Source organism: Gymnoscopelus microlampas (genome assembly GCF_963454915.1).
Source record: "Gymnoscopelus microlampas genome assembly, chromosome: 11".
Taxonomy (NCBI): domain Eukaryota; kingdom Metazoa; phylum Chordata; class Actinopteri; order Myctophiformes; family Myctophidae; genus Gymnoscopelus; species Gymnoscopelus microlampas.
Genome location: NC_139948.1, coordinates 49,520,252 through 49,547,534, shown reverse-complemented (window position 1 = coordinate 49,547,534; position 27,283 = coordinate 49,520,252). Strand labels below are relative to the sequence as shown.

At 43.0% G+C, this 27,283-nt stretch overlaps 1 protein-coding gene and 1 long non-coding RNA gene across 2 annotated transcripts in view; both read right to left on the bottom strand.

Annotated features, from left to right (window-relative positions):
• The window catches only part of LOC311055164, a 105,116-nt gene that overhangs the window by 74,303 nt on the left and 3,530 nt on the right, over positions 1–27,283 (bottom strand). The window lies entirely within an intron of this gene.
• LOC311055116 (NADH dehydrogenase [ubiquinone] 1 beta subcomplex subunit 10-like) lies at positions 20,553–24,682 on the bottom strand. Its single transcript, XM_084071218.1, has 4 exons — positions 24,416–24,682; positions 23,088–23,226; positions 21,976–22,115; positions 20,553–20,727 (listed from the first exon to the last, which is right to left on the bottom strand). The coding sequence occupies exons 1-4, from the start codon at positions 24,561–24,563 to the stop codon at positions 20,633–20,635; spliced, it is 522 nt and encodes a 173-aa protein (XP_083927344.1). The 5' UTR covers positions 24,564–24,682; the 3' UTR covers positions 20,553–20,632.

Sequence of the window (27,283 nt, the reverse complement as noted above, 5' to 3'; positions counted from 1 at the left end):
ATGACATCATGGAAACGCTATCTCACATCATCATCATCACAAAACGCATGCCCTTTGCCTTTTTAGTGGGAGATCATCCTGTGTACGTCCTCGTCACTCTGCTCAAGGTAGAGAACCCAGACAAGTACCGTGACATCGTGCCCTTTCTTGGTCCTTTCCATACACAGTGAGTTGATGATGAGTGCCATCTACAAGCGCTACAAGGGGAGTGAGCTAGGAGATCTACTTTTAGCGGTAGGAGTTATTGCTGAGGGATCCGTTGATTCCGCTCTGAAAGGCAAGCATTATAAGAGGGGACTTCGTTGCTTGAGGCTGATGTATGAGGCACTTATGAGCCAGCTGGCCAAGGAGAGACTGATACCCAACCTAACAGAGGGGACAAGAGAGAATCTTGATATTCTGAGGAATACAAGTCTCTCCCAGGAAGCCTGTGCTGCTGCTCATTCAGCTCTGGAGGATGATGTTGATCTCCAGGATCTCATCACCAACCTTTTCTCGCATGTAGAGGTCAGTGACATGGCAGACTACTGGAGGGACTTCCTGTCCATGACAGATGCACTAATGCAGAATGTGCATGCAGTCCATATCTGCAACTGGGAAGAGTATGTCAGCTCTCTGCGTGCTATGCAGCCGTGGATGGTAGCATATGACAACAAGTATGGGAGGTGGCTGCCTGACTTCTGGGCGATGCTGACAGCTCTCCCTGCTGAACAGGTTGCCTTCCTTCGTTCTAACTTCACTCAGTCCATCACAGATAACTCTTATTCCAATATGGCCTGGGACATGTGGATTGAGTGTACTATGAACAAGGGCAGCAAAATGAAGTCAGGCTGGCTCCAATCCTCCAAAATGAAAAACAACTGCTGGTCCACTCCAGAAATGTCAACAATATGACCTCTCTTACCACCCGAAAGAAAGCAAAGGGGAAACACACGGAATCTGCCATGGGGCTATCTGGCAGTGGGCTAACAACCTAGAGAACCTCTTCTTGTTACTTAACCAAACTAAAGCTAAGTTTTTGAGTGGTGCCAACCACTCCTATATCTGACTTCCGTGTGTCCGTCCGTATGTATGTATGTCCAATAAACAAACATTGATGACAACATCAATACGGGATCAGGATAGATAGAGAACTCAGACGGGATATAACACGGGGCTCATCAAAGGCACCACTCTCTTCACACAGGGTGTGATTTTTACTCTACTGGATGTCGGCCATCTTGAATTTCGGAGTCAAAATGAGGTCTTAAAATTAAAATTGTGTCAGATTTGGAATCCTCATGGTTGACTTGTATGGAAAAGTGCCTTCATACATGATTCTAGGTCATCCAGATCAAAAGTTAATTTTTAGAGATGGCGCCGGGTGCCATTTTTGGGATTTTTGGGAGGGACCTGGGGGCTAAATCTTTTCTAAAGGGTCCATAGAGGTCAAATCAATCGTCAAAACATCCTTGCCAAAGGATGGTCACAGAACCTCACTGTGTGACCCGACTTAACAGGCAGAGGAGTGAAGGTAGAGCAAAAGAACAAATGGTGGTAGAATGTCCTTTAGAGGTCAGGGAGGAGCTTGGCCGCATAGCATTGCAAGCTTTGGGAATGCACTGCGGATTTTTTGCGGAAGTTGAGAGTTGTGTAAATCCCGGGAAAGACGCGCTGTGATTGGCCAGTAGTCACTTTGAGTGTCAGTTGGGGCAAACGTAGCCTGGGCAGCATTCCTTCCAGCATATGATCCGGTCGGGAGCGGACTCACACCTCCTAGCTCTCCTTGTTTCTTTCAATTTAACACAACAATTACATTTTATTATAGTGCCAAATCACAATCAAGTTGACCCTTTACATAAAGAGCAGAGACCTTTTGTTCTACTGTACATGTACCATGTATTTTATTTAAACATGAGATGTTACTGTAGGTGTGATGTCTGCCCTGCTATTCTAGTTACTTTGTAGCACCTAATTGTTTTCTTTGCATTCTATTTCCTCCACCAATTACCCTGTTTATTGACTACTAGGGTGCACTCTTGCATGTTGCAGGTCTGCTAAATTGTAATTAGATGGAGGGGGATGAGACAGAGTTGTTTCCCACAAGTAACAGAACAACAGCCTTACAAATTACACCTCAATCTCTTATCTCACATTTTTTCGTAAATGAATGCCCCACTTGATCGTACTACAGTGTCACACAAAAGTATCAAAAGTAGCAGATATAAAAGCCCGAAACGCGGTGCGTTTTGAAGGGACTCCCTCTTTCTTTGGCGTGTCCCCCAGGTGGTGCCTGAACCCTAACCTTTAACTTGACAAAAACTATGCCTAATGAAATGAATCTTCTGCACCTTCACACCATAAGAGATAAAGTTAAGGTACTTAAGAAATAACCAAGGTGCAAGTTCAGAGGTTCTGTGAAATGGGGAGACGTTAAACACCCTTAAATAAAGTGACAGGAGATTTACAATTTGTAAGATCAAATCATTTATTATCCTTAAACTAAGTTTACAATTATTTCTGAGCCTATGAAACTATTAGAATGAATTATCAAACAAACAGTAAAGATACAATACCAATCAAATAACAGCGCGCTGGATACAAGAATCTCTCCCTCATCACAGAGTAAAGATGCTAGAGACAGGGCGAGATTTCTGCACTGAAGCATCCTTTCCCTATTCCAGCGTTACATCATAAAAACATTATCAATTAGATCTTGATGTTGGCTTCGGAGGACGAGGCTTCCTGCTGTTCTCACGCTGACTCCACACCTTCCCCGTCACAGGCCTCAGGACTCCTTCAACTCCCTTCGATGGTCCTACACTCCCTTACTTTTGATTGCGATAAGCGTCTATGAACCCTTTGTCTATTATAATTTGGCCAAGGTATATGGCATTTTTAGTTTTCTATTTCCTCGCTGGGAACTAACACTCTGACTTCTGCTGTGTAATTTTATATCATTTTGATATCCATATTAAAGCTTTTACTATATTAATATAAGAGTATTACAACAATAGTATGCGATTATTATGACCTAATATTAATTCTATGGCATCACTGGTGCCTGTATTTTCAGCAAGACATTCCTCTGAAAAGGGAGTGAATGAGAGAGAGGGAAAGACAGGGCCTCTCTCACTATGATCTCCTCTCCTCCTTGGTAAACACATTTTCTTTGAATAAGGTTACAATGACATAGTTAAACTAAAACTTAACACTTTTAGTCATACTAATGATTAAAATATACGGGATATATACAGCTACACAGTATAATAGTCTATATATCACTGTGTGGCTTAAGTGATTAGAATAGCTAAACTTAAAGCAGTTATATGTTTAAACAGCAGGATATAAACAAGAGCCACTATGTGCCCCCTTTTTTTTTACTATTCTAACAACACATTCATTATACTTCTAGACTTCAAATCTAATTTTCCTAACAGTCCCCCTTTTACACCTTTTTTGAAGGTGTAATAGAAAAAGGGAAATTAGAAGGACCTGGTACACCTAGATTTACAGTGGTGTGTCACAAGTTGCAAATGGGTCGTCATGTGTGTCTGGGCTAGGATAAATGTCATGCACGTCATTCTGGGTCTGTATGTACTGTCCGTCATGTGGTATGAGGCTTCTCAAGTCTCTAGGCAACCCTCTAAGGTTGGCTGGATCAAAGTCAGTGTCATAGGTCGATACCTTAGTCAGAGCAAGTTGTCGGGCAGTGGAGTCATGTGAGGGGATGCTAGCTAGTGAGCGGTTTACACAACAGCGGATCAATGGAGGTCCACAAAGCAGGAGGACAGCCACTGGGATAAGAATGGGAAGTATCACACTGGCCACCCAAACCATCCAGGAAGAGCCCCATGAGGAGAACCAACCCCAGGGGTCGTCGCCTTCTGGTGGTGGGGTCAGTGAGTCAAGAACGGCCTTGGAGTGAGCTAATAGAGAGGTTACGTTAGTAGAAACATCTGGAATGAAAAAAGTGCAGTGGTTAAGCAAAATTCTACACATTCCTCCAGCCTTTGCCGTAAGCAGATCAAGGGTCTGTTTTAGCATGAATATGGCATCACGCTCATGGAGAGCTTCTTGGTTAAGCAATGCAATAGCTTGATCAGTGTCCGTGAGTGCTCCCTTTATTTCTAAGAGTTCAGCAGCTACCATGTTAATCTTACGATAAATGTCTGGTACTGATATCTGGGGAAGTATAGCATATCCTACAGACTCACCTACTGTGGTCCATGGGTCTGTGAACCTTAGGTTCGGGTACTTGTATCTGACTTGGTCAATCAAGGATTTGACCGGTACCGTGGACTGAGGAGGTGTCAGTGAGCGGGTAGCTCGGTGCACAGATGCACTTGAGGACACTTGGGGCTTGTGGGCATCTGCTTGGGAAACCAGGGTGTGATTAAACATAATTACTATGGCTGCATTTTGAACTTGTCCATTCAGTTCCACATAGTAGGTACCTGCATCAGAGGGGAATACAGGAGATATGGTTAAAATACCTGTACGTAGGCACATGTTCGTGCGGTTCCTGTATGTTCCATAATAGTCTACGTCTGGACCAAAGCCTTGGTTCCATTCAGCTACTTTGTTTGGCCCATGTCTCCAGATAACCCCAGTGAGGTTAGCGGAAGTGTGGTTGCCTGGGGGAATGAGAGTGAGGCTAGAGGGAACAAGGGGTACATTTACTTTATCTGTTTCCGGAGTCATCAACGGGGTGGAATATGCCAAGCGATAGTCATAGCCAGAGGTAAGCAGAGAAGGGTAGCAGCAGCCCGTCCACTCATCAGGGAGATGGTGAAACGCCTTGTCCCCGCACACCCACACCACGCCTGGGGAAGAATGAGCAGACAGTTTAGCAAGGAAAGGACAGGTAAAGTTATAGGTAGTGTTTCTAGCAGAGAAAGAGCAGTTCGGTCTAACATTTGGATTCATATGAAGAAAATTGTCACAGAGGGAAAATCCAATGGACGCTTTTCCTGTTGAGTTCTGGCATAGGCAGGTAGGTGCAATCTTTTGAGTGACCTGTGTAACTAAAGCATGCCTAGTTGAGGTAACTGCCGGGGTGCACTTAATACTTGTAGTCCACTTACCACTTACAGCCATACTGGGTACAGAGTCAGAGTCAGTGTGTTGTTGAATGTAGTGCATAGACTGTGCTACTTCTAAGAATTGTAGCATAACCACTGGGATTGGACATGTCTTAGTAGCCATCAGTTCTGGTAAGTCTAAGTAATGCAATGGGATTGTACGAGGACGGGTGTCCATAGGGACACCCACCCATGAGGCCATGTTCCCATGGGATCTGGCATGTAGGAAAGCCTGTGAGCATGCCAGATTACTATGGCATATAGCTAGAGCTACGTGTGCTTTGGATAACCCAAAACCTGTCCTTACATGTTCGTCCAGGTTTCTGCTCATCCATATCTCTAATTGGGAGTCATCCAAGTCAGCTGAGTCATCGTCTAAGAGTCTCTCTAGTCGTGTACTTCTAGGTGGATAAACAATAAGTCTAAGTATTGAAGACAGGGAATCCTTCCCTGCTCGTTCTATCCCTGCCATTAGAGTTCCTGAATCTGACTGTTTTGGGTTTAAGATAGTAACTCCTAGGTTTCTATTGTAACGGGTTAACAGTATCCTAGGTCGATCAATGCCCTGCTCGATAAAAGAGGTTGGATTAGCCTTAGGGTCAATTTGCCATTTTCTACGAGGGTCTTGTGCAATTGTTTGGGCCTGTGGGGCCCATTTGCAGGTATTAGCAGGTAACTTCTGGGAGTGTGCTATTACTTCACAGTCGTACTCACATGGGGGAACACATACATAGGCCTGGTAGGACACAGAGGGTCCGTTATAGTAAGAGTACCAAGAGTACGCGTCAGGGAATAGGAATGTACAGGTTTCCCCTGCATAGCATTCTATAGTTCCAGACGGGGTGTTGGAATCACCGGATGTTGCTAGGTATACATAACGTCTAGAACGATGCAATCCTAAGTTAGCAGTGGAATCAGTCTCATGGTGAGTCAGAAGGTCATTCTCGATTTGTTTTAGGCTAGCGGAGGTCGTTGGGCTCTGAATCTTTTTTGGAAGAGTTCTATTTTCCATTAACAGTAGAACAAGTACCATTATTCCCAGTGCTGTTCCCCCACCCAGTAAAGCTATTCCCTTTGTGGTACATAATTTGGCTTCACATTTTTTCTTAAATCTTTTCATTCTTTTGTCATAGGTTGCAAATGGTTGATACCTTACATCAGGTTCCCCCATATTCGATTCCCCCTTTGATCTGTCCCAATTTAGGTTATGGCTAATTCCCAAAATATTCGTCTACTATGTCTCTATCGTAGATACTATTGATTCCCTGTTGCCACAATTCCTGAGTCCCACAAATTTGTTCCTCTACTACGCAATCCCAGATGACTAATTCTATACGCCAGTCTTCACTATAGTAAGTGGTGAAAGATATTTCTCCAAACAATTCAAGTGTTAGTCTAGCTAAAAGAGGCATAGGTTTTAGATCTTTGTGGATCTGGTTAGGTCTTAGATGCCTAAAAATAAATGGTTAAATGGTTAGTATAGTTAGATTGTAACAAAAAGATCAGAAATACACAGAATAAACAATATTTCAATTGTCTTAAAAAGAAAAGGATGGAAAAATAATAGTAAGAATAAAATCTCTTAGTCCAATAGGTCACTGGACACTTCTAATTCTGACTCTATTGGGTGTTTCTTGCGTGATTCTCTCTCTTCTTTGACAGCTTCAGGATCATCTCTCCAATCTATTATTAAAGTTTCCCTAAGGTCTTCTCTGACTTGTGACAGGGACCTCTCTCCTGGAGGTTCAGCTGGGGCTAACTGAGTTATGTGATACCAAGTGGAGCCTTTGCCGTCTAATTGGACTGAGTATTTTGTTTTGTTTATCACTTGGTATGGTCCCTTCCAACGTGGTTCTCCCCACTTTTTCTTTATCACTTTAATGTGTACCCAGTCTCCGGCTTGAACTGTCCTTTTTGGGCTTGGTAGGTCCTCTCTCTTCTGGTGCACCTCTTCTCGTTTTTCCAATGCCTGTTGAGAGATACACGCTATCATGGTAGTTAGTGCACTATAAAATCCTGCATGAGAAATTCTAGAGTGATCGACCTCTATCCCCCTTATGGCTGCAGTAGCCGGGCCGGGGAACGGATAACCTCTAGTCAATTGAAATGGAGAGAACCCTGTGGTTGCGTTAACAGAAGCGCGTACACTGGCCAGAGCTATAGGCAATGCCTGCACCCAGGTGAGAGATGAGTCAGCACATATCTTAGCTATCTTATTCTTAAGAGTCTTGTTCATTACCTCAGTTTGACCTTGAGACTCTGAGTGCCAGACGCTACCAAACTTATGCTTTATTCCCATCAAGCGTTCTACTGTTGCCAAGTCCTCATTTTTAAAGTGGCTCCCATTATCAGATCTTATGACCAACGGAAATCCATGAAACGGGATGTGTGTATTGATCAAATACTTAATTACCACATCAGCTGTTTCTCTTTTACAAGGTATAGCTTCTGGCCATTTAGAGAAAGAATCAGTTACTACAAGCATGTATCGATAACCACCGACGCGGTTCTCTTTGCCCATGTCAGTGAAATCGATTACTATGTGTTCTCCGGGTCCACTAGGTACTGGGAAATATCCCATAGGAGTTTTGAATGTTGCTCTTTGGTTATGTTCAACACATATTTGACATTCAGACAACTGTTTATCTACCATGTCCTTCAGATAAGGATGCCACCATTGATCAAGATTCTTCTTAGTCTGAGCTCTGGAGCAATGTGCTAACCCATGTGCTTCTTGAATAATGATTGGAGCTAATCCTGCCGGAATTACTACTCTACCACACTGTGATCTCCACAGTCCCTGAACTGATTTTGTAGCACCCCCTGTTATCCAAGCCTGTTGCTCATACACTTGTGACTCAGCTTGTGCCTGTATTAGATCTGTCAGAGAACATGTGGGCAGAGTGGCTACTTTAGATGGGTTGGATGACATTATTAATGCTGGCCCTTGATACCCTGTTACTGATTTTGCAGCTAAATCTGCGGCATCATTTCCTTTGGCGATGTCTGTGTTGCTTTTGTCATGTCCTTTGCACTTCATTATTGCTACTCTGTTGGGTAGTGCTAGAGCAAATGCTAGGTCTTGGATTTCTTTTTTGTGCTTTACATCTTTGCCTGATGAGGTTAACCATCCATTTCGATACCACACTGCTAGCTCATAATGACATACCCCGTGTGCATATGCAGAATCTGTGTAGATGTTTACATTGTCTCCTATAGATGCCTTAAGAGCTGCTGTGACTGCCATAATTTCTGCTTTCTGAGCTGATGGTGCATATTCAACTATTCCACTGTCAATCATGTCAAATCTCCCAAAATCCATCTGTTCGACTACGGCATAACCTGCTCTTAGACCAGTATCAGGATCTCGGTAGCAACAACCATCAGTGTATAGTGTGCGTGTGACATCATGCAATGGGTCGTTTTCCAAATCTGGTCTGAGTTTGAGATCTGTGTATGTTTGACTTTCGCAGTTGTGTGGTGGCATTGGGTCCATATGATCTGCCATGTTAACCCCTTCATGTTGGTATGTGATGTGAGGTGCCAATAAAATCTTTTCCAACCGTGTGCGTTTGATCGATGTCAGTGTGAAAGATTTTGATCCAATGAATGCTGTGGTGCCATGATCAGTGAGTACAGTGAGTGGGTGGAGCTGAACTATGTGTGCTGTCTTTTGAACGGCCTCTCCTAGTCCAGTGGCAAATCGTGCGCAAGGAGGGAGTCCCATCTCAGGTATTAAAAGTTTTTTGGAAAAATAATACAAGATCTTTCTCTCCCCCTTATGTTTCTGAAACAACACTGCATTTACCACTCCCCTCTTTTCAGAAACATCTAGAAAGAAGGGCTCCAGGTAATTAGGTACTGCCAAAGTGGCACTAGAGGTTAACAATTGCTTGATGGCAATAAACTGTTCCTCTGCCTCTTGCGTCCAGTTCAGTTTAAGATGGCCATTTCTCATACCATGTTCTTTGATTAGGGCACGAAGATGACACGTGTTGTCTATGTAACTGGGGACATAATGACGCGAGAATCCGGCCAGGCCCAAGAAGGACATCATGTCCGTTACCGTTACAGGTTTCTTGTGGTGCAAAATGGAGTCTAACTGTGAGGGACTCACCGACGTCGTCGAACAGTTAACAATCCGACCCAGGAACGAGACCTGGGGACGACAGAACTGTAATTTCTTAGCAGAGACTTTATAGCCACATTCACACAAGTATGCCAACAACGATGTAGTGGTGTCTAAGCATTCCTGTGCCGTATGACAGGCCAAAAGAATGTCATCGACGTACATTATCAATACCACACCAGGTGGAAGGGAAAACTGAGACAGTTGATGTTTCAAAAGCTGGTTAAAAAGGCCCGGACTCAGTTTAAATCCCTGCGGCGTCACAGTGTAACGGAATTTCTGATTGTCAAACGTGAAAGAGAAGAAGTCACGTACTTCCTCCGCAAGTGGCATCGAAAAATATGCATTTGTCAGGTCCACGCAGCTATAGAATTTTAGATCCGGCGTCAGAGCCGCCATAGCTACATAAGGGTTAGGTACCGACGAGAGTGGGGTAGTCACTATGTCATTAATCCGTCGTAAGTCATGTACCATCCTCCACTGTCCAGGCCTACCTGGTTTCGGGACAGCAAGAATGGGAGTATTCCATGCAGAAAAGCTAGGTTCTAATGCTCCAGCCTGAAGCATGTCACGCACGACGGTCTTGATGCCCTCGTATGCGTCATACTTCATGGAGTATTGCCTTACATTTACTGGTGGTTCGTCTTTTTTGATTGTGAACGTGACTGGAGGCATGTCACACAACCCTAAGTCATTTGGTCCTTTAGACCAGAGACGCTCAGGTAAAGAGGCCATGAGCGCTTTAGCATCATCATGGTCGTCCAGTTCTCTACCATGGTGCCTCTCCAGGCTAGTGTAGTCCATATAAACTTCGTCAGTCACTGTGTCAAACTGTATGCGATAAGCCTGGGTTTTATGATTATAACTAAGTGAAGGATGGTCAAGTGGCTCCCAGTCAGAGTCAAGCAGGTCATCTAGTTCTTTAGTCATTGAACCTAATTCCTTGGCAGCATGCCCCGAAGACAGTAGCAGTGATACATGTGGTTTCGCATAAGATGACAATTTGTAGAATTCTTGGAGGAGGGGTGGTAACCCAACACTGGCGACTACGCCCTGTTTCCCCACATATATGTGTGTGCATGTTATAGTTTGGTATGTGTTGTGCAGTATTTCATCAAATTGTTCTATGTAATCTAGACTTTCCTCTGTGTCATCGCGTTCATAATTAAGTGTGACATGTGGTGGGTCGTCTGGTGTCAAATATGGGGCTACAGTACATATCCATGTTTTCCAATAGCAAAATTGTGTCAAAAGACCAGTAGTCCCTGCCGGCGTTGGTTGTAAGAGGCCCCAAAATATATCTGCAGCATAACAAGTTCCCCCACCGGGGCAGGACATCAGGGGCATTTGGGCATTAATCATTTGATGTTCGGAGCAATGTATAGTCGTTCCATCTGGAAACTGTAGCACAATACCGTCCGGTGAGCATAAAACAGATGCTCGTAGAGCCAATAACAAGTCACGACCGAGTAGATTGACTGGGCAACTGGGTGAGTACATGAACGAGTGGTTAAGCACTTGTGAGCCTACTTTAGTGAGTAGAGGCTTAGTCATTGGCATTGTTTGTTGCTGTCCTGAGAAACCCGTAACGGGAACGGTTGTGGTGGATAAATCACTTGTGGAAACACCGCTGTTCAGCGTAGAAAAACGAGCGCCAGTGTCCGGCATAAAAGTCACAATGCGTCCTCCCACCTCAACCTCCAGCAGGGGCTCTGCCAATGCCCCCGCACTAGGAACCTCTAGGCACCCCTATCCCGTCCATTGCTGCGGTGCTTGAAACGCCGGCATGAGCTGTTGGTTCGGAGCCGAGTGTGGTTGCGGTTGCTGCTGGTGAGTGACCTGTTGGCCCTGCTGAAATTGTTGCGGGTGTTGCTGACTGTGCCCATAGCCCCCTTGCTGCTGATAATTTTGCTGGCCCTGACCCCCCTGCTGGCCGAAACCCTGCGTTTGTCGTCTTGGTAGAGGGCAATCGCGAGAAAAGTGTCCCATATTATTACAGTTATAACACCTGACCTGCGATATGTCACGCGGGGCCCCACGCCCTCCCCCTCTACCATTTCCCCCTCTCCCCCCACCTCTATTGTACCCCTGTTGATTATTGCTATTCTGCTGCTGCGACAACATTTGTTGCACCTGCTCAAATGAAAACATGGGTGCAGAGTGTGTGGTAGGTGTCTGCGGTTGTAGCTGCTGTACGGAGGTGGGTGTTGCTACTGGAGCTGGTGGTGTTGGCGTTACTACTGGAGTTGCTTCCTGTACCACTGCCTGCGTAGGCACTGTCTTAACTGCACTTTTCTTTGCCGCGGTAGTCTGCTCTTCTATCTGTTTGAGCTGTAATTTAAGAAGTCTTGTGGTCATGTCAGAAATGGTATCTTTTTCTTTGATCTGTTTGGCATTGTATCTGTCAATATGGTGTATCACAATATTTTTCCAGTCAGTGTAGGTGCATGTGTCCATGTTTGGTGTGTCGTCAAGTTTGTCTTGGGCCTCTTTAGGCAGAGCAGAGTGCACAGCGCGTCTAAATAAGATTTCACTAGCTGGGCTATCTGTGGGTTGAGCCCCTGTTTGATCTACCCAGTCGTCTGTGGAGCGCATTAAAAATTTTTGAGCTGTCTCACCTGGCTGCATACGAACCGATTCCCCCGATACGCGTTTGTTGGGCCAAATGCGGGTCATAATCTGACACCAGAGAGCTTTCCAGTGATGCCAGGCTGTGGTGTTAGACACCATGGAGGAGAATGCTTCTGTTTCAATGGCTTGTAACTGACCTGCGGAAGAGCAAGATGCAATAGCGTGCCTCATGTCCCCCAATGCTAATTTTTCACCCTGAGTAGCTGAGTCAAAGGTTCTATACCAAGCCAAGAATCCAGCACTGATGTCAGGGAGCCTTTGCTTGATTAATTCAAATGTGGTCTGTTTAAATGGAATATAATGCTCTAAGAGTGGGTGGCCAGCCACAGAGTACAGTGGCATCTGAGTACTTTGAGGCTCTGTCGTGAGTGGACTTTGAAATGGGTTTGTGCTCACAGGAATGTGGCCCTGGGATGGGTGCAGTTGGTGTGAGGGTGGTGCATTAAGTGTCTGACCTAGGCTTGTGTGTTGATGATTAGGATCATTGGCAGTTTGGGACCGAGTGCGTGTAGTGTGTGTGGGTGTTGTGACAGCCTGGATGAACCCCGTGATGTTGGCCCCCGAGATCTGAACCTGTTGGCCTGGCACACTGGTGTCTGACACACTGCTGACGTGAGAGCTTAACCCTGAGTGATGAGAACCTGTGATTGCTGCACTATGTTGACTGCCGTCTCTCTCCTCACCCCCCTGTAGCTCTGCTTTGCCACTGTTGCTTTCCTCATCCCTCTGTCTGTCCTGTACTTGCATTCTCATGGCCTGGTTATGATGTAGTCTTTCTGCCTCTTCCCTGGCTTGTGCTATTTCCTCATCCTTATGGTCTAACTTTCTCACCTCTGACCATGCCTGTCTAATCCCCTCCTGCCTTTTCTCTCTGTCCTCCCTATACTGCGCTGGGCTCCCGAGATAATGGCTACTCTGGTCCCACCTGTGTTCGTTGCTTGGCGATGAGAGCGCATACCCCTTACTCTCCTCTGACCGCCCCCCACACGCACCCATATGTGCCTCAACCGTATAAGGATATTTATTGATATCTTCCTCCCTTTCTCTCGCTTCTTTCTGGGAGGAAAAAACATGGGCCTGTCCCCGCTGTAGCTGTTGGTCTTTAGTCTGGCTTTGTTGTGATTGTACCCACCCCTCAGTTCTAGCTATTGGTGTAGAGTGTGTGCCATGAGGGTGCTGTTTTATTACATCCTGTGTTGTGTCTCGTAATGCATAAGTGTCATCTCGGCAAATAGCATCTAGGGATCTGCTCTCTGCCGTACATTCAAGAAAACCACCAGTGATTTTGACCACTCCAGTTTCCCCCGCTAAAAGAGGGGCTTGGAGGCCGACACCATCCTCATAAGGAGGTGGTCCCGGCACTGTTGGCGTTTTATCTAAATCCTCCAGTACAGGATACATTGAATGTATAGGGCGAGGCCATTGAGGCCCAGAGTAGTGCTGCTGACCATAACCTCTCTTCATGGTGTGTGAACCCCTCCCTGTAGCCCGTCTCATAGCCTGTATTGCTTTCATAAGGGCTGTAACTAGAGACAGATTCTTATTTATGTCTTTTAACTCCGACGTGATTTTACCTTTCTGCAGCAAGCCTGGTTTTATCAACCGCTCGGTGACACTGCCCAACTGGCGAGTGAGAGCCGTATGGTGAGCAAAAATGCCACCCCAATCTGGCTCTCCATCGTCTTTTGGGCACGTCCCAGCTTGCTGCAAATCACTTTTCAGTTTGAGAAAATCTTTTAGTTTTTTAACTTTATCATCAGTCTCTCCTATCAGAATTTGAGAGACTATGTATTCATACTGCTTCCCAAATGAGTCCATACTTCTAGATTATTTGTAAGTTCAGTATGCACTGCACAATATTGTTACCAAATTTCACGTTTCTTATTTACTGTCACTGTTACAATCTCACACTTGTGTAATGGATGTGTGTGTGTGTGTGTGTGTGTGTGTTCTTATGCTGCGTGAGCTAACTCTAACACACACCAGGGGACTACAGTGACGTGCGTAGTAATGTATACTGCAATTAGCTCTTTACAACCGGCGTCTAACCACTCCTTAGTGAATGGCTTTAAGTGTCTTTCAAACAATTGCTTTTTAGCAGTAATCTGGAGAGCACCTAACAGTGGACAACTGACTTCATAGTCTCCAACTAACTGTCTGATTGCCTGCGCACCTCTCCAAACAGTAACTTCTGGTTTTAAGTGATTATCTGACCCCAAAGGGCCTAAATCCGTTTCAGACAATGCTTGCAACGTTACGTATGCCAAATCCAGTGCATGGGCTCTAATCCTATCTCTAAGATCTATGCCCCTTGGTGGTGGAAGTACTTGTGCAATATCTCTGAGCCTCCGTAACCTCGGTTCTAGATAATTTTTTTCGTGACAATGCCACAGAGAATTATTTGCGTCACTATGCCACAAAGCCCTTTCGAACCAATGATTGCTGGACCTTACAATATCCCCTGGCTTTACGTCAACAGCAAGCACCGGCATGCAGCCCTTTCCCCTGTCTGTTCTCTGTCTCCCTGTGTGAACCCCCCTAGCAGGGCGAGGATTAAAATGATGTACTACCGGGGCTTATCTTTTAGTGTTTATTCTACAAATCGCTATAAGTGGCCAAAATACATAAAAAACACACAGTTCCTAGCGCCCAGAACCGTACTATCTAGGAAAATTATTTAGGGGTTTCCAAAAAAATCGTCTTCACACTTTTTAAGAAGTTTTTGTTGTCCTACACACCTTTTTCCTTTTTTCTTTTTCCTTCCAACTTTCTAACTTTTATTGTAAAAGTCTCTAGGAGCAGCCAGAATGCACAAAAAGCACACACTTCTTAGCACAATGAGCCGTAGTACGTCATAAAATTATTTAACAGTGAACTAGAAAGAGATAGACAGAAGAGATGCGACAATTAATTGATTGTCGCGAGTACACACCACCCAAATGCTTTTCCCCAAATACAAACTCACATAGCGCGGCGCGCTATGTGAGGAATCCACCCACACAATAAATGTCAAGACTATATCTGTTATATTTCGGCAGTTTATCTCGGCAGCTATACTGTAAACTGATTTATGTCGGCAGTTAGAATACTGTAATCTCGCGGCAGGTATCTGTTATATTTCGGCAGTTTATCTCGGCAGCTATACTGTAAACTGATTTATGTCGGCAGTTATAATACTGTAATATCGCGGCAGGTATCTGTTATATTTCGGCAGTTTATCTCGGCAGCTATACTGTAAACTGATTTATGTCGGCAGTTATAATACTGTAATATATCGGCAGGTATACTCTGTATATGTCGGCAGTTATATAATCTGTAATATCTCGGCAGGTATACTCTGTATGTGTCGGCAGTTACGTCGGTTTAACCTCACTTTGTGTGACAACAAGATACTGGATCACTGTAAATGCTGCACTCGTGCGTTAAAAATAACTGAGTTTATCTGGTAATCTCTCTTCCCATAAATAACAGTCTTCCCTCAAACTCCCCAAGTCCGATTTTGCACAGTTAAAACACACAGCTTAATGACAATTCATTCACACCGCTAAATTTGGTTATAAATCAATGTCCTACAATTGCTAAATTTACATCAATGCTTTTGGATTATGACAATTGCTTATCATAGGCAAACAAACTTAGTTTAGAGTGTCCAATCACTGAATTCGTATCAACAGGTTTCAGCTTACCTTTGGCTTTAACCTTCCGGAAGGCAAGTTTGATCACCCAGAAAAGCAACGTCACGACCGGCGGCTGAAATGATGTTCAGGCGGTCCGCCTGCCAAGGATGCAGTCCCCCCACAGAACGGGCCGACGGGGTCACCAATTGAAATGAATCTTCTGCACCTTCACACCATAAGAGATAAAGTTAAGGTACTTAAGAAATAACCAAGGTGCAAGTTCAGAGGTTCTGTGAAATGGGGAGACGTTAAACACCCTTAAATAAAGTGACAGGAGATTTACAATTTGTAAGATCAAATCATTTATTATCCTTAAACTAAGTTTACAATTATTTCTGAGCCTATGAAACTATTAGAATGAATTATCAAACAAACAGTAAAGATACAATACCAATCAAATAACAGCGCGCTGGATACAAGAATCTCTCCCTCATCACAGAGTAAAGATGCTAGAGACAGGGCGAGATTTCTGCACTGAAGCATCCTTTCCCTATTCCAGCGTTACATCATAAAAACATTATCAATTAGATCTTGATGTTGGCTTCGGAGGACGAGGCTTCCTGCTGTTCTCACGCTGACTCCACACCTTCCCCGTCACAGGCCTCAGGACTCCTTCAACTCCCTTCGATGGTCCTACACTCCCTTACTTTTGATTGCGATAAGCGTCTATGAACCCTTTGTCTATTATAATTTGGCCAAGGTATATGGCATTTTTAGTTTTCTATTTCCTCGCTGGGAACTAACACTCTGACTTCTGCTGTGTAATTTTATATCATTTTGATATCCATATTAAAGCTTTTACTATATTAATATAAGAGTATTACAACAATAGTATGCGATTATTATGACCTAATATTAATTCTATGGCATCACTGGTGCCTGTATTTTCAGCAAGACATTCCTCTGAAAAGGGAGTGAATGAGAGAGAGGGAAAGACAGGGCCTCTCTCACTATGATCTCCTCTCCTCCTTGGTAAACACATTTTCTTTGAATAAGGTTACAATGACATAGTTAAACTAAAACTTAACACTTTTAGTCATACTAATGATTAAAATATACGGGATATATACAGCTACACAGTATAATAGTCTATATATCACTGTGTGGCTTAAGTGATTAGAATAGCTAAACTTAAAGCAGTTATATGTTTAAACAGCAGGATATAAACAAGAGCCACTATGTGCCCCCTTTTTTTTTACTATTCTAACAACACATTCATTATACTTCTAGACTTCAAATCTAATTTTCCTAACACTAACCATAACTATCACACCCGACAGAGAGGATATCCTACCAGTATAGATTATACCGGTACACATAATCTAAGTATACACACAGATTCTAACATCATACAGCTTTTTCCCAGTACAAATGCAACCGAACGACGACCTCAACGGTCAGATCCTCAGTCTGAGCCTCTACGAGGCCAAGAACCTGTTTGCCTGTCACACCAAGGCTCAGTCTCTGGCCGCAGAGATCGACAACGCCTCCAGAGACGAGGTGAGTCCACTGTTTCTCAAACTTTTTTTCATTTCAAGGTTCCCCCCAACCAACGTCTGTGTGTTGGTTATAAAAATATTGAACGAATGAAAAGTATTAAAAAACACTTCTGACAAAACCAGCTAACTCCATTGGATCCTCAAACACTCTGCTACACCAGCTAACTCCACCAAAGGGGGGTGGAGTCAACAGGTTTTCCATTTACTCCACCAATTACCTTGTTGGTTGTCCACTAGGGTCCGTGCAAATCACTGCTCTCTTGTACTTTGTAATAGGGCTGCACCCTATTAGGAAAACATGTGATATGCGGAAACATTGAATATTGCGATGACCATTTGACTCCACTTTCCAACAATATGTTTTACTGAAAACTTTGCACCTGCTATTGACAATGAATATGTACTTAGCAATACAGTTTCTCACTGTATCAATATCTTTATACCTGGCTTGGTGAAATGAATAAAAACCTGAAGAGTAGCAGTGAGTGACTAAATGTATTGATATGCAGAGTGTGAATACATGGCACAATGTATTGTATTTTGCTATTTAGCCTATATTGTGCATGTTGATATTGCGATGATGGTACATTTTCGATATAGTGCGCAGCCCTACTTTGTAAGTCTGTTAAATGGCTAATTTGTAGTTGGAAATGTTAAATCTCATTTCCTTCTCTTGTATTGCCTTTCCACTCTTTCTCTCTCTCTCTCTCTCTCTCTCTCTTCCTCCATTTGCCTTCCTCTTCCTCTCTTTCACGTGCTCTTCCAGTTGGTGGACGCCCTCAAGGAGCAAGAGGAGATTAACTACCGTCTAAGGTAGTTAAGATCATCCTGGCCATTCTCGACCATAACCCATCCATCCTGGAGATCAAACAATGAAGACCACACACACGCACACACACACACACACACACACACACACACACACACACACACACACACACACACACACACACACACACACACACAGACGCGCGCGCATTACCATACCTTATTGTTTCCATGTGCACAGCCTCACCATGAACCCATGGACCGAATACAGACGTTTCTAAGTGAAGACGAGCTAATTGTCCACACTTCCCTAAAAGGTCCTGACTTGTTGTATACAGAGCCGTGACCTCTTCCTCACAAGTATAGATACATGTTGGTGCACAAACACACACTCTATTCTATACCCTACTTTACTCATTATTGTACTCTGCTCTATTGTATTCTACACTACTATACTATACTTTACCGTATCCACCAGTGATTTATGACAGAAACACAAATGGAGCGACAGAGAATGACAGGAAAGAATAGATAGGAAACAGGAATCTTGATGTACACTTATTTACTGTTATTACACTACCTCAGCAAATTTGACTGCTGTCCACAGCTAACACTAACAACTCTACTGTCGCTGGATGACAGGGGTCTGCACCTGAAGCATCTGATTGATTCGAAGTGGGTGCGACTTAAAACATCCTGACATATTCTTTGTTCAATGTCTTTACATGTGTTAAATGATGGCGTGGAACTGGGACCAATTATGTGCTTCGGTAGCCCAAAGTGATTTCCCCTCGTTGCATTCCTTGCCTTCAGCTAAAGGCGGATCTTTACGTTTTAGGATCATGGTGTACCATTGACTTCACCAAGTAAGCTAAAGGAGCTTGTACTCAACTGGCTTTCTTCTTCCGTTAACACCTCTCATACCCGGCGGCTTCTCATTGCTTTCAAAAAGACATGAGATGGCATTCCGCCATTGAGCTGGTCAAACGTAAACATTTGGCAAGCACCTGTCAAACACGGAAGTATCGGTCAAACCTTTAAATATGTGTCGATATGTGAATAATGGAGTGAAACAAAATGAAAATTCAGGCTGAGTGTCAGGCTAGATAGATGCAGGAGTCAGAAATAAACTTCTTACCCACAGAAATATAAATATCACAGTACTATAAAACAGTTGTTTTATAGCACTATAAAACAGAACTTCTCAAACCTTTCCGTGCCAAGGACCCCAAAATTGATATATATTTGGCCTGCGGCCGCGGACGCCCATCTGAAAATGTTTTGTGCCAGGGACCCCCAAAAGTGATGTTCAAAAAGAGCAGATGTACAAGCTCACAACAAAGTGACACGCTGTGAGCTTGTATATCTGCTATTTTTGAATAGCCAACACATAAATGGATAAAGCGGTTAAAATGATTGCAATATCAACACATTTTGCTCAGGGACCCCCTGGAACCCCCCCCTCTCCCCCCAAGGACCCCTGGGGGTACTCGTACTCCACTTTGAGAACCAAACCTTAATTCCGTAAATGAATGCCCTACCTGATCATCCTACAGTGTCACACAAAAGCATCAAAAGTAGCAGATCTACAAGCTTGAGCTTGTAGATCTGCTACTTTTGAATTTGAATCCAGTAACTAAGCATAAGTTGATAAAGCCATACCTGCCTGAAAAACAAAGCTGGGTGTGACAACTGATTTGTCTATTACAAAGAAAGCTTTGGGGATGTCACACATGGCATTGTCTGCACAAACCCTGAAATATTATGGTCAAATATGTCATGTACAGTTATATACAGAGGTAGGGGTGTGCCGATACACTAATTTCACTAAACGATACGATACGATATTTGGCTCACAACTTCGATACGATTTCGATACGATACGCACTTTTTTTATTATGAAAATATATGGAGGAGAAAAAAAGAAAATGCAAACAAATAATCCTGTTTTTGCATTATTCAGACATGCAAACTTGTAGCTTTTCAGCTACAATAGCCGTTTTGAATCCAAATAGTATGACACCTGACCCGAAAAAAAAACATGTTGTCACTCTTTTCACTTCGGGGCCGTTTGCATGCCTGATTATTATGATTGTAAAAAAAAACGATACATATCGTCGCGAAAACGTATCGCGAGACGATATATCGGCACACCCCTATACAGAGGCTTATCCCCAGCTGTGACTAATCTTCATTAGGTTACCAGGTTTAAGGCCATTTCATTCTAGTTGTAGATCAGGGGTGATGCAACTTTGATGATGGAGAGGGCCACTATATTTCCACACTCACTCCAGAGGAGCCACATTGCATAATATACCGTCGGGCCATTCTATGTCACACAAAAGCAGCAAAAAATAGCCGATCTACAAGCTCAGAACGCGTCGCAGTGCGACGCGTTTTGAGCTTGTAGATCTGCTATTTTTTTGCTATTTTTGATTTGGAATCCAGATTCTTTTTTTTTGCCATTTTTGAATTGGAATCCTGAAAAGTTACATTTTTATTTTATTTCAAATGCATTTAGTTATATTTATGTTAACTTTATGAACTTAAATAGAAATACATGGGACATAAAAAAGACAATATAATTGTAATACTGGTCATTAAGCTACTAATATAGACTGAAGTAATTAAAGCGGGTCATGTTTGGAATTGTAACAGCTGAAATCATTAATATATCAGTATTCCGATATTAACCTGCGGGCCGCATTAAGTGAAGGTGGGGGGGGCTGCATTACATCCTCAACACTGGATGTACAGTTAGTAAATTAATTAATGCAGCAGCACACACGTTTGTCCCATAAAGTTTTATTATACAGTACATTTAATACAACAAAGGGCATAAGCTTGGGAACATGAAATGTGTTATTAGGCTTTTTGAGCCTGGGCTGCCGCCTCGATCATTCTCTCCTTTTGCTTCATCAGACATTTCCGTCCACTGGCGTACGCTCCCAGGTCGCCATCTGCAAACACATGGACACGTTGAATGAGAACATGTGACCGCATAGAAACAGCTATTCTCTCTGCTGGCTCCAAAGCTGTGTGGAATGACACCCCCCCCTTCCTCACAGTCAGGAGGACTGAAGACTCACCTCTTCAGATTCCACTCCTTATTTTCTTGTATCACTACTTAGCCCATTAAGACCTGAAGCCGATTCTACAAATGTCTTCTAAATCCCAACAGTTTTCTGAAAAACGTATGTTTCTATATCAGTGGTGCTCAAACCTTTTCATGTCAAGGACCCTAAAAATTATATGTATTTGGCCGCGGATCCCCATCTCAAAATAGTTTGTTCCAGGGACCCCCCAGAAGCAAAGATTTTAGTTAAAAATGTTCGCTTTAAAAATATATATATATTGAAAGATTTGCACACATTTTCACGATTTAAAAAAAATAGCAGATCTACAAGCTTGAATATCTGCTATTTTTGAATAGCCAAAGTGTAAAATAATGCTTTTTAGCTCAAATCAAAAAGTGACACAGATGCGTTCCAGGTCTTAAAGCAGTGGTTCTCAAACCTTTTCATGTCAAGGACCCCCAAATTGACACTTATTAGCCCGCGGACCCCCATTTGAAAAGATAATCCAGGGACCCCCATAAGAGAATGTTTTTTTTACGGCTCTAGCAGTGATTCTCAACCATTTTAATTTCAAGGACCCCCAGTTTGACATGCATTAGAGGCTACGGACCCCCATTTAATGGCATTTATATCTCTGGGACCCCAATTCATATTGTGAAATCAATGTTAATTTAACTCTGAGAGTGTACAAATGGAACCAAATGGACCCGTTAGGGTCCATTTGGTTCACTCTCAGAGTTACACACTCAGAGTTACAGAACCATAAGGGTCCATTTGGTTCCTGTACATCATTTAGCTGGGGACCCCCTGGAACCCCCTCAAGTACCCCTGGGGGTCCCCGGACCCCACTTTGAGAACAATGGACTTAGTGATAGTTATACCTACTGTATTTCAAAAGATGCTAGTAGTTACACTATATGCATACAGTATGTAGTGTTGTATGTATGTAGTGTTACTTGACAAGTGGCTAACTTAACATATTATCATAGGTGCAACACACACACACACACACACACACACACACACACACACACACACACACACACACACACACACACACACACACACACACACACACACACACACACACACACACACACACACACACACACACACACACACAGTACTTACATCGTGAATTGAAGGCCTTGGTGGTGTCGGTGAAAAGCTGCACCTCCTTGGCACAGTTCTGGTGATAGCTGTGACCCTCCCTCTGCTGGCAGGCTCTCAGACGTTCCTGGACCGCCTTCACAATCTCCTGGTCCACCTTACTGAGGAGCACAGCAGAGTACACACACACACACACACACACACACGCGCGTTTAGGTTCACCTCTGGACATAATCAAAGGGACAGCGGCCCTCCACGCCCTCATACCTGACTAACTAGTACTTCCCCAAAGTGAGTGTCACCCACAGCCACAACACTAGAGGGAGTGTTGATTTTGACAGCACATTTTGATTTAGTTTTAGTCATAGTCTTTTGAATAAAATTCCATTTAGTTTTAGTCATATTTTCATCTGAAATGTTTTAGTTTTTGTCTAGTTTTAGTCGACTAAATATCATAAGATTATAGTCGACTAAATCTACAGTTGATTTAGTCCACTAAAATGTATTTTGGCGGTGCCGTGATGGCGTCGTAATGGCTGATTTTACACTTGGTTGCATGCTGAAAATAGCAGATCTACAAGCTCACAACGCGTCGCGCTGCGACGCGTTGTGAGCTTGTCGATCTGCTATTTTCAGAGCGCGACACCCGAGCGCAACCAAGCATAAAATGACTTGTCTTTTAGTTCTACTGGATCTCTTCCAGGTCCCTCCATAACATTTTAGTCTAGTTTTTAAATGTTGACGAAATTGTCAACATAGGCTACAACAAGGCTAGGGCAAGTGCTACGGGTTGAATGATGAATTGAATACTGTAAATAGGACCACAATGGAAACAAATCCCCAGGACTGTTTTGTGTTTACACTGTAATATTTTTGATATCAGTAATGCCTATTATTGTAATAATTAAGTGGATGAAGGCAAATCATTGAAATGTTTGAGTTAGAACAGTCAGTAGTGGAGTCACTTTACTGTGATGCAGCTTTTAAAACCAGGATAAGAAGACATCACTTATGCCATATCACGATATTATCCCAAATCCCAGCTGATATGTAGTCTCATATCACGGTACAGTATCGACATAGAGCCCAGCCCTACTGAAAGAACCTTTGGATGACGACGGGATGATACTCACTAGTCTCTCCTCCACTGCATCTCGGCCTCGTAGTAGCAGAGGAAATCCCCCTCCTGGCATTCGGTCAGGTCAGGAACACGCCGGAACTTCTGGTGGTAGTAGACGGACTTGTTGCCAGCCTGGATCTTCTCCACAGCATCTGGATGGAGAGTTAGTAGAGCAGACAGCAGGGTTAGATATATGTGATGGGGAAGGCTGGATTAGCTCAGTTTATACTATAGGCCTTTACTTTTGAACTGTCATTGCTTATGTCCCGTCAGAGTTGTAACATTCTATGCTCTGCAAGAGTGGTTCTGGGGAGATCTGGGGACCCCCAGGGGTCCTTTGGAGGGGGGGGGGGGGGGGGGTTCCAGGGTGTCCAAAACAAAATCAGCCACGAAAGCCCTAGTTTATACTTTGTAAAAGCAGAGAAATAGATGATCGGATATTTTCGCTATTTTTGAAAGACCTTCACCTAGATTTGGTCCAGAATTCCTTTGTATGTAGATCTGATAACAGTGAACACGTATCACAGTATTAACTGTAATAATGGTGACGATTAACTATGAATAATATTGCTGGGGACCCCCTGGACTCCCGCCGGACCCCCAGTTGAGAACCATTGACATAGAGAATAGAAATAATGTCTCCAGTCCACCTCAAGACAATGTATTGTTTTTGTTGGTAGGTAGGGCTAACTGACATACAGAAGTGTACTATAGTTGGTTCTTTAATGTTGGGAAACACAATAGAATAATCACTGATGCTGTCTAACAAATGACTAGTAGATAAACAAAGTAGTCTACTACGTAACTGGCTGGGTTCCAGGGGGTCCCCAGATAAAATTATGGATAGTTTAGGAACTGTGGTCTATAACTGTACCCTTAAGAGTTGAATTAACCATGAATTAACGTGGTTATATTTATCTCTGAAGGTGGAGACAGGCAGATCCACAGAGTAGTACATGATAGATAGATAGATAGATAAATAGACAGACAGACAGACAGACAGACAGACAGACAGACAGACAGACAGACAGATAGATATATGGTGTTATATGTACCTCTGAAGGTGGAGACAGGCAGGTCCACAGAGGAGTAGTAGTGTGTGTGTGTGTGTGTGTGTGTGTGTGTGTGTGTGTGTGTGTGTGTGTGTGTGTGTGTGTATATAAATATATATATTATAAATACCTCTAAAGGTAGACACAGGCAGGTCCACAGAGTAGTATCTGTGTATATGTATATGTATATATATTAGTGTTATAAATACCTCTTAAGGTAGACACAGGCAGGTCCACAGAGTAGTAGTGTAGTGTATATGTATATATATTATATATATATTATAAATACCTCTGAAGGTGGTCACAGGCAGATCCACAGAGTAGTAGAAGAGTTTAGACACAATCAGAGCTGGATTAGGAAGTCCTGTTTGTTTCTCTGAGACAGGAGTCTGACGAGGAGGCTCTGGATACGCGTCTTTATCAAAGTCCGACGGCATTCTGGATATATATATCTATATATATCTATATATCTGTATATATGTATGTTTTTAGATGAAATAAATAAACACAAACACACAGATCCTGCAACGACCTCGTCCTCCTTCCGCTCGAGCTGTGGAGGTTAGCGCATGCGCAGAAGAGGGAGACTAAACATGGCGGAGGAAGAAGGTCAAATGATGTATATATATTTTTTTTTGTTTCTTTTATGCGTTATTAAAAGGAACAACAATTTGCAACGTGAAACGTTTCCCCAAATTTATGTTTTAAAAAAAAAATGTTATGTTATTTTTTTCAATAGGGACACAGGGGTCAGGGTTCAGGGGTAAAAGTTCAGCACCGGGCATATTGTTGTTGTAGTCATAGATATATATGGTTGTAATGTCGTGGACATGCCAGGAGATGGCGCTGTGGTAGCTGTAGAATACAACTCTCGTAGACGTATTTATGATTCTGACGTTTTCAATTTACGAGAGTTGTAGGGTTCACCCACCATGAACACAGGGACTTTCAGCACTATACCCCGTAGACACTCCAAAAATGTACAAATTGAAAATAAAGGTGCTTAGCCCCAAGCTCCAAATATTAACTACTTCTACGTGGTAATAGTTTAATGTAATAATCCATATCTTTCAATAAAGAAGTGTTTTAATGCCGTCTGTGGTTGATTCTGTCGGAAGTTCCCAATGGGTGGTAGTGACGGGGCGCATCCGGTGAAACCCGGAATTACACTAAATGTAAACAGGAAGTAAACGAGGGTGAAAAAATGGCGTTCGGCCACAGACGGCATTAAAACACTTCTTTATTGAAAGATATGGATTATTACATTAAACTACTAACCCGTAGCAAAAATTAACATTTTGATCGTGTGGGAAGCACCTTTATTTTCAATGTGTACATGTTTGGAGTGTCTACGGGGTATAGTGCTGAAAGTCCCTGTGTCCATGGGGGGTGAACCCTACAACTCTCGTAGATTGAAAACGTCAGAATCATAAATACGTCTACAAGAGTTGTATTCTACAGATAGTGCTGTGGGACTGATTGGAACTCATCAGTGGATGAGTATAGCAATAACACAAACTTTGTGTTAAATTATAGTAGTCTGTTAAGTTACCAGTGGAGATTGATGCATGGTGGCTTGCATCTATTTTAATGCCTTTGTTTCTATGGTAACCAGTGACCGATAACTACTATGTGCAAGGCGAACAGCACAGATTTACTTCACACGTGCTGTGAACTTCAGTGATGGACAGTAAATTACTTTATAAGTACTGATCTGAGGTAGGCTATTTTCACTTAAGTTTTGTTTTAAATATTTTATACTTCTACGATGTTTTGACACTTTAGTTAGTTATTTTGATATTTAGATCAGGGGTCTTCAACGTTTTCAGCCCAAGGACCCCCTCTCTGAGAGAGAGATGAAGCAGGGACCCCCCACAATATATTGCATAAAATTGTGTTGCAGATAAAAGCTTTTTCATAGATGTCGGATTCATGTCACTGTGTATTTTCAGACATTTAACCACTTAAACCATCGATACTTAGTAAACTATCACTCTGTACTTAGTCTGCTCCCCGGCCCCCCCTCTCTTTGCCAAAAATAGCCGATCTACAAGCTCACAACGCCTAAATTGTCCTTAGAATTGTGATGCAATAGGGTTCAAGTGGTTAATGTAAAAAGCTTCATATCACACAATGATTTGGTGGACCTCCTGTAGTACCTCTGAGGACCCCCTAAATTGGTAAATTTAGATTCAATCTCTGCAGCCAAACTATGCTTAGCCCAGTAGTTTTCAAAGTGGGGTCTTGGGACCCCCAGGGGTCCTTGAGGAGGTTCCAGCGGTGGCCTAGTGGTTAGAGGGGCGGCCTTGATACCGGAAGGTCCCTCGTTCGATTCCCCAATTCATCACATCGATCATGAATCACCGCTGAATAGCCCTTGAGCAAGGCTTCCATGCAGGGTCCGGCTGGAAACAAGCTTCGTGCTTAGTCCGACACCCTGGGTAAACAACAAACTTTGCTTTTGCTTTGCTTTGCTTTGCTTCCAGGGGGTCTCTCCAGCCAAATAAGGAGTGGTTTTAATTTCTCCATAATCCAGTTCAATCATTAGCCCACACATTATTAACACTTTTTTTTTAATGAGTGACTATTCTAATGTGTTATTATCACTATAATGAATCAATTTCTCATGTACAATAGTGACATTATGTTTTTGGGTTGTCTGTCCGTGCGTCCGTACATCCTAGCTCTGGTCCATAGCATTAGAAGCAGTGTTGATTTCGTTGACTAAAACTATGACGAAAAATGTTCGTTGACTACCTTTTTTCACTGACAAAAACTAAATAAAAACTAAGCTATGATGACTAAAACTAAGACTAAATATATTGACAATTTCGTCAACAAATAAAAACTAGACTAAAATGTTAGTGAGGGACTAGTGGAGAAGAGATCCAGTAGAACTAAAAGACAAGTCATTTTATGTTTGGTTGCGCTCGGGTGTTGTGCTCTGAAAATAGCAGATCTACAAGCTCACAAGCTTGTAGATCGGCTATTTTCAGCATGCAACAAAGTGTAAAAGCAGCCATTACGACGCCATCAAGGCACCGCCAACATACATTTTAGTTGACTAAATCAACTGAAGATTTAGTCCACTATAATTATATGATATTTAGTCAACTAAAACTAGACTAACAGTTAAACATTTCAGATGACTAAAATA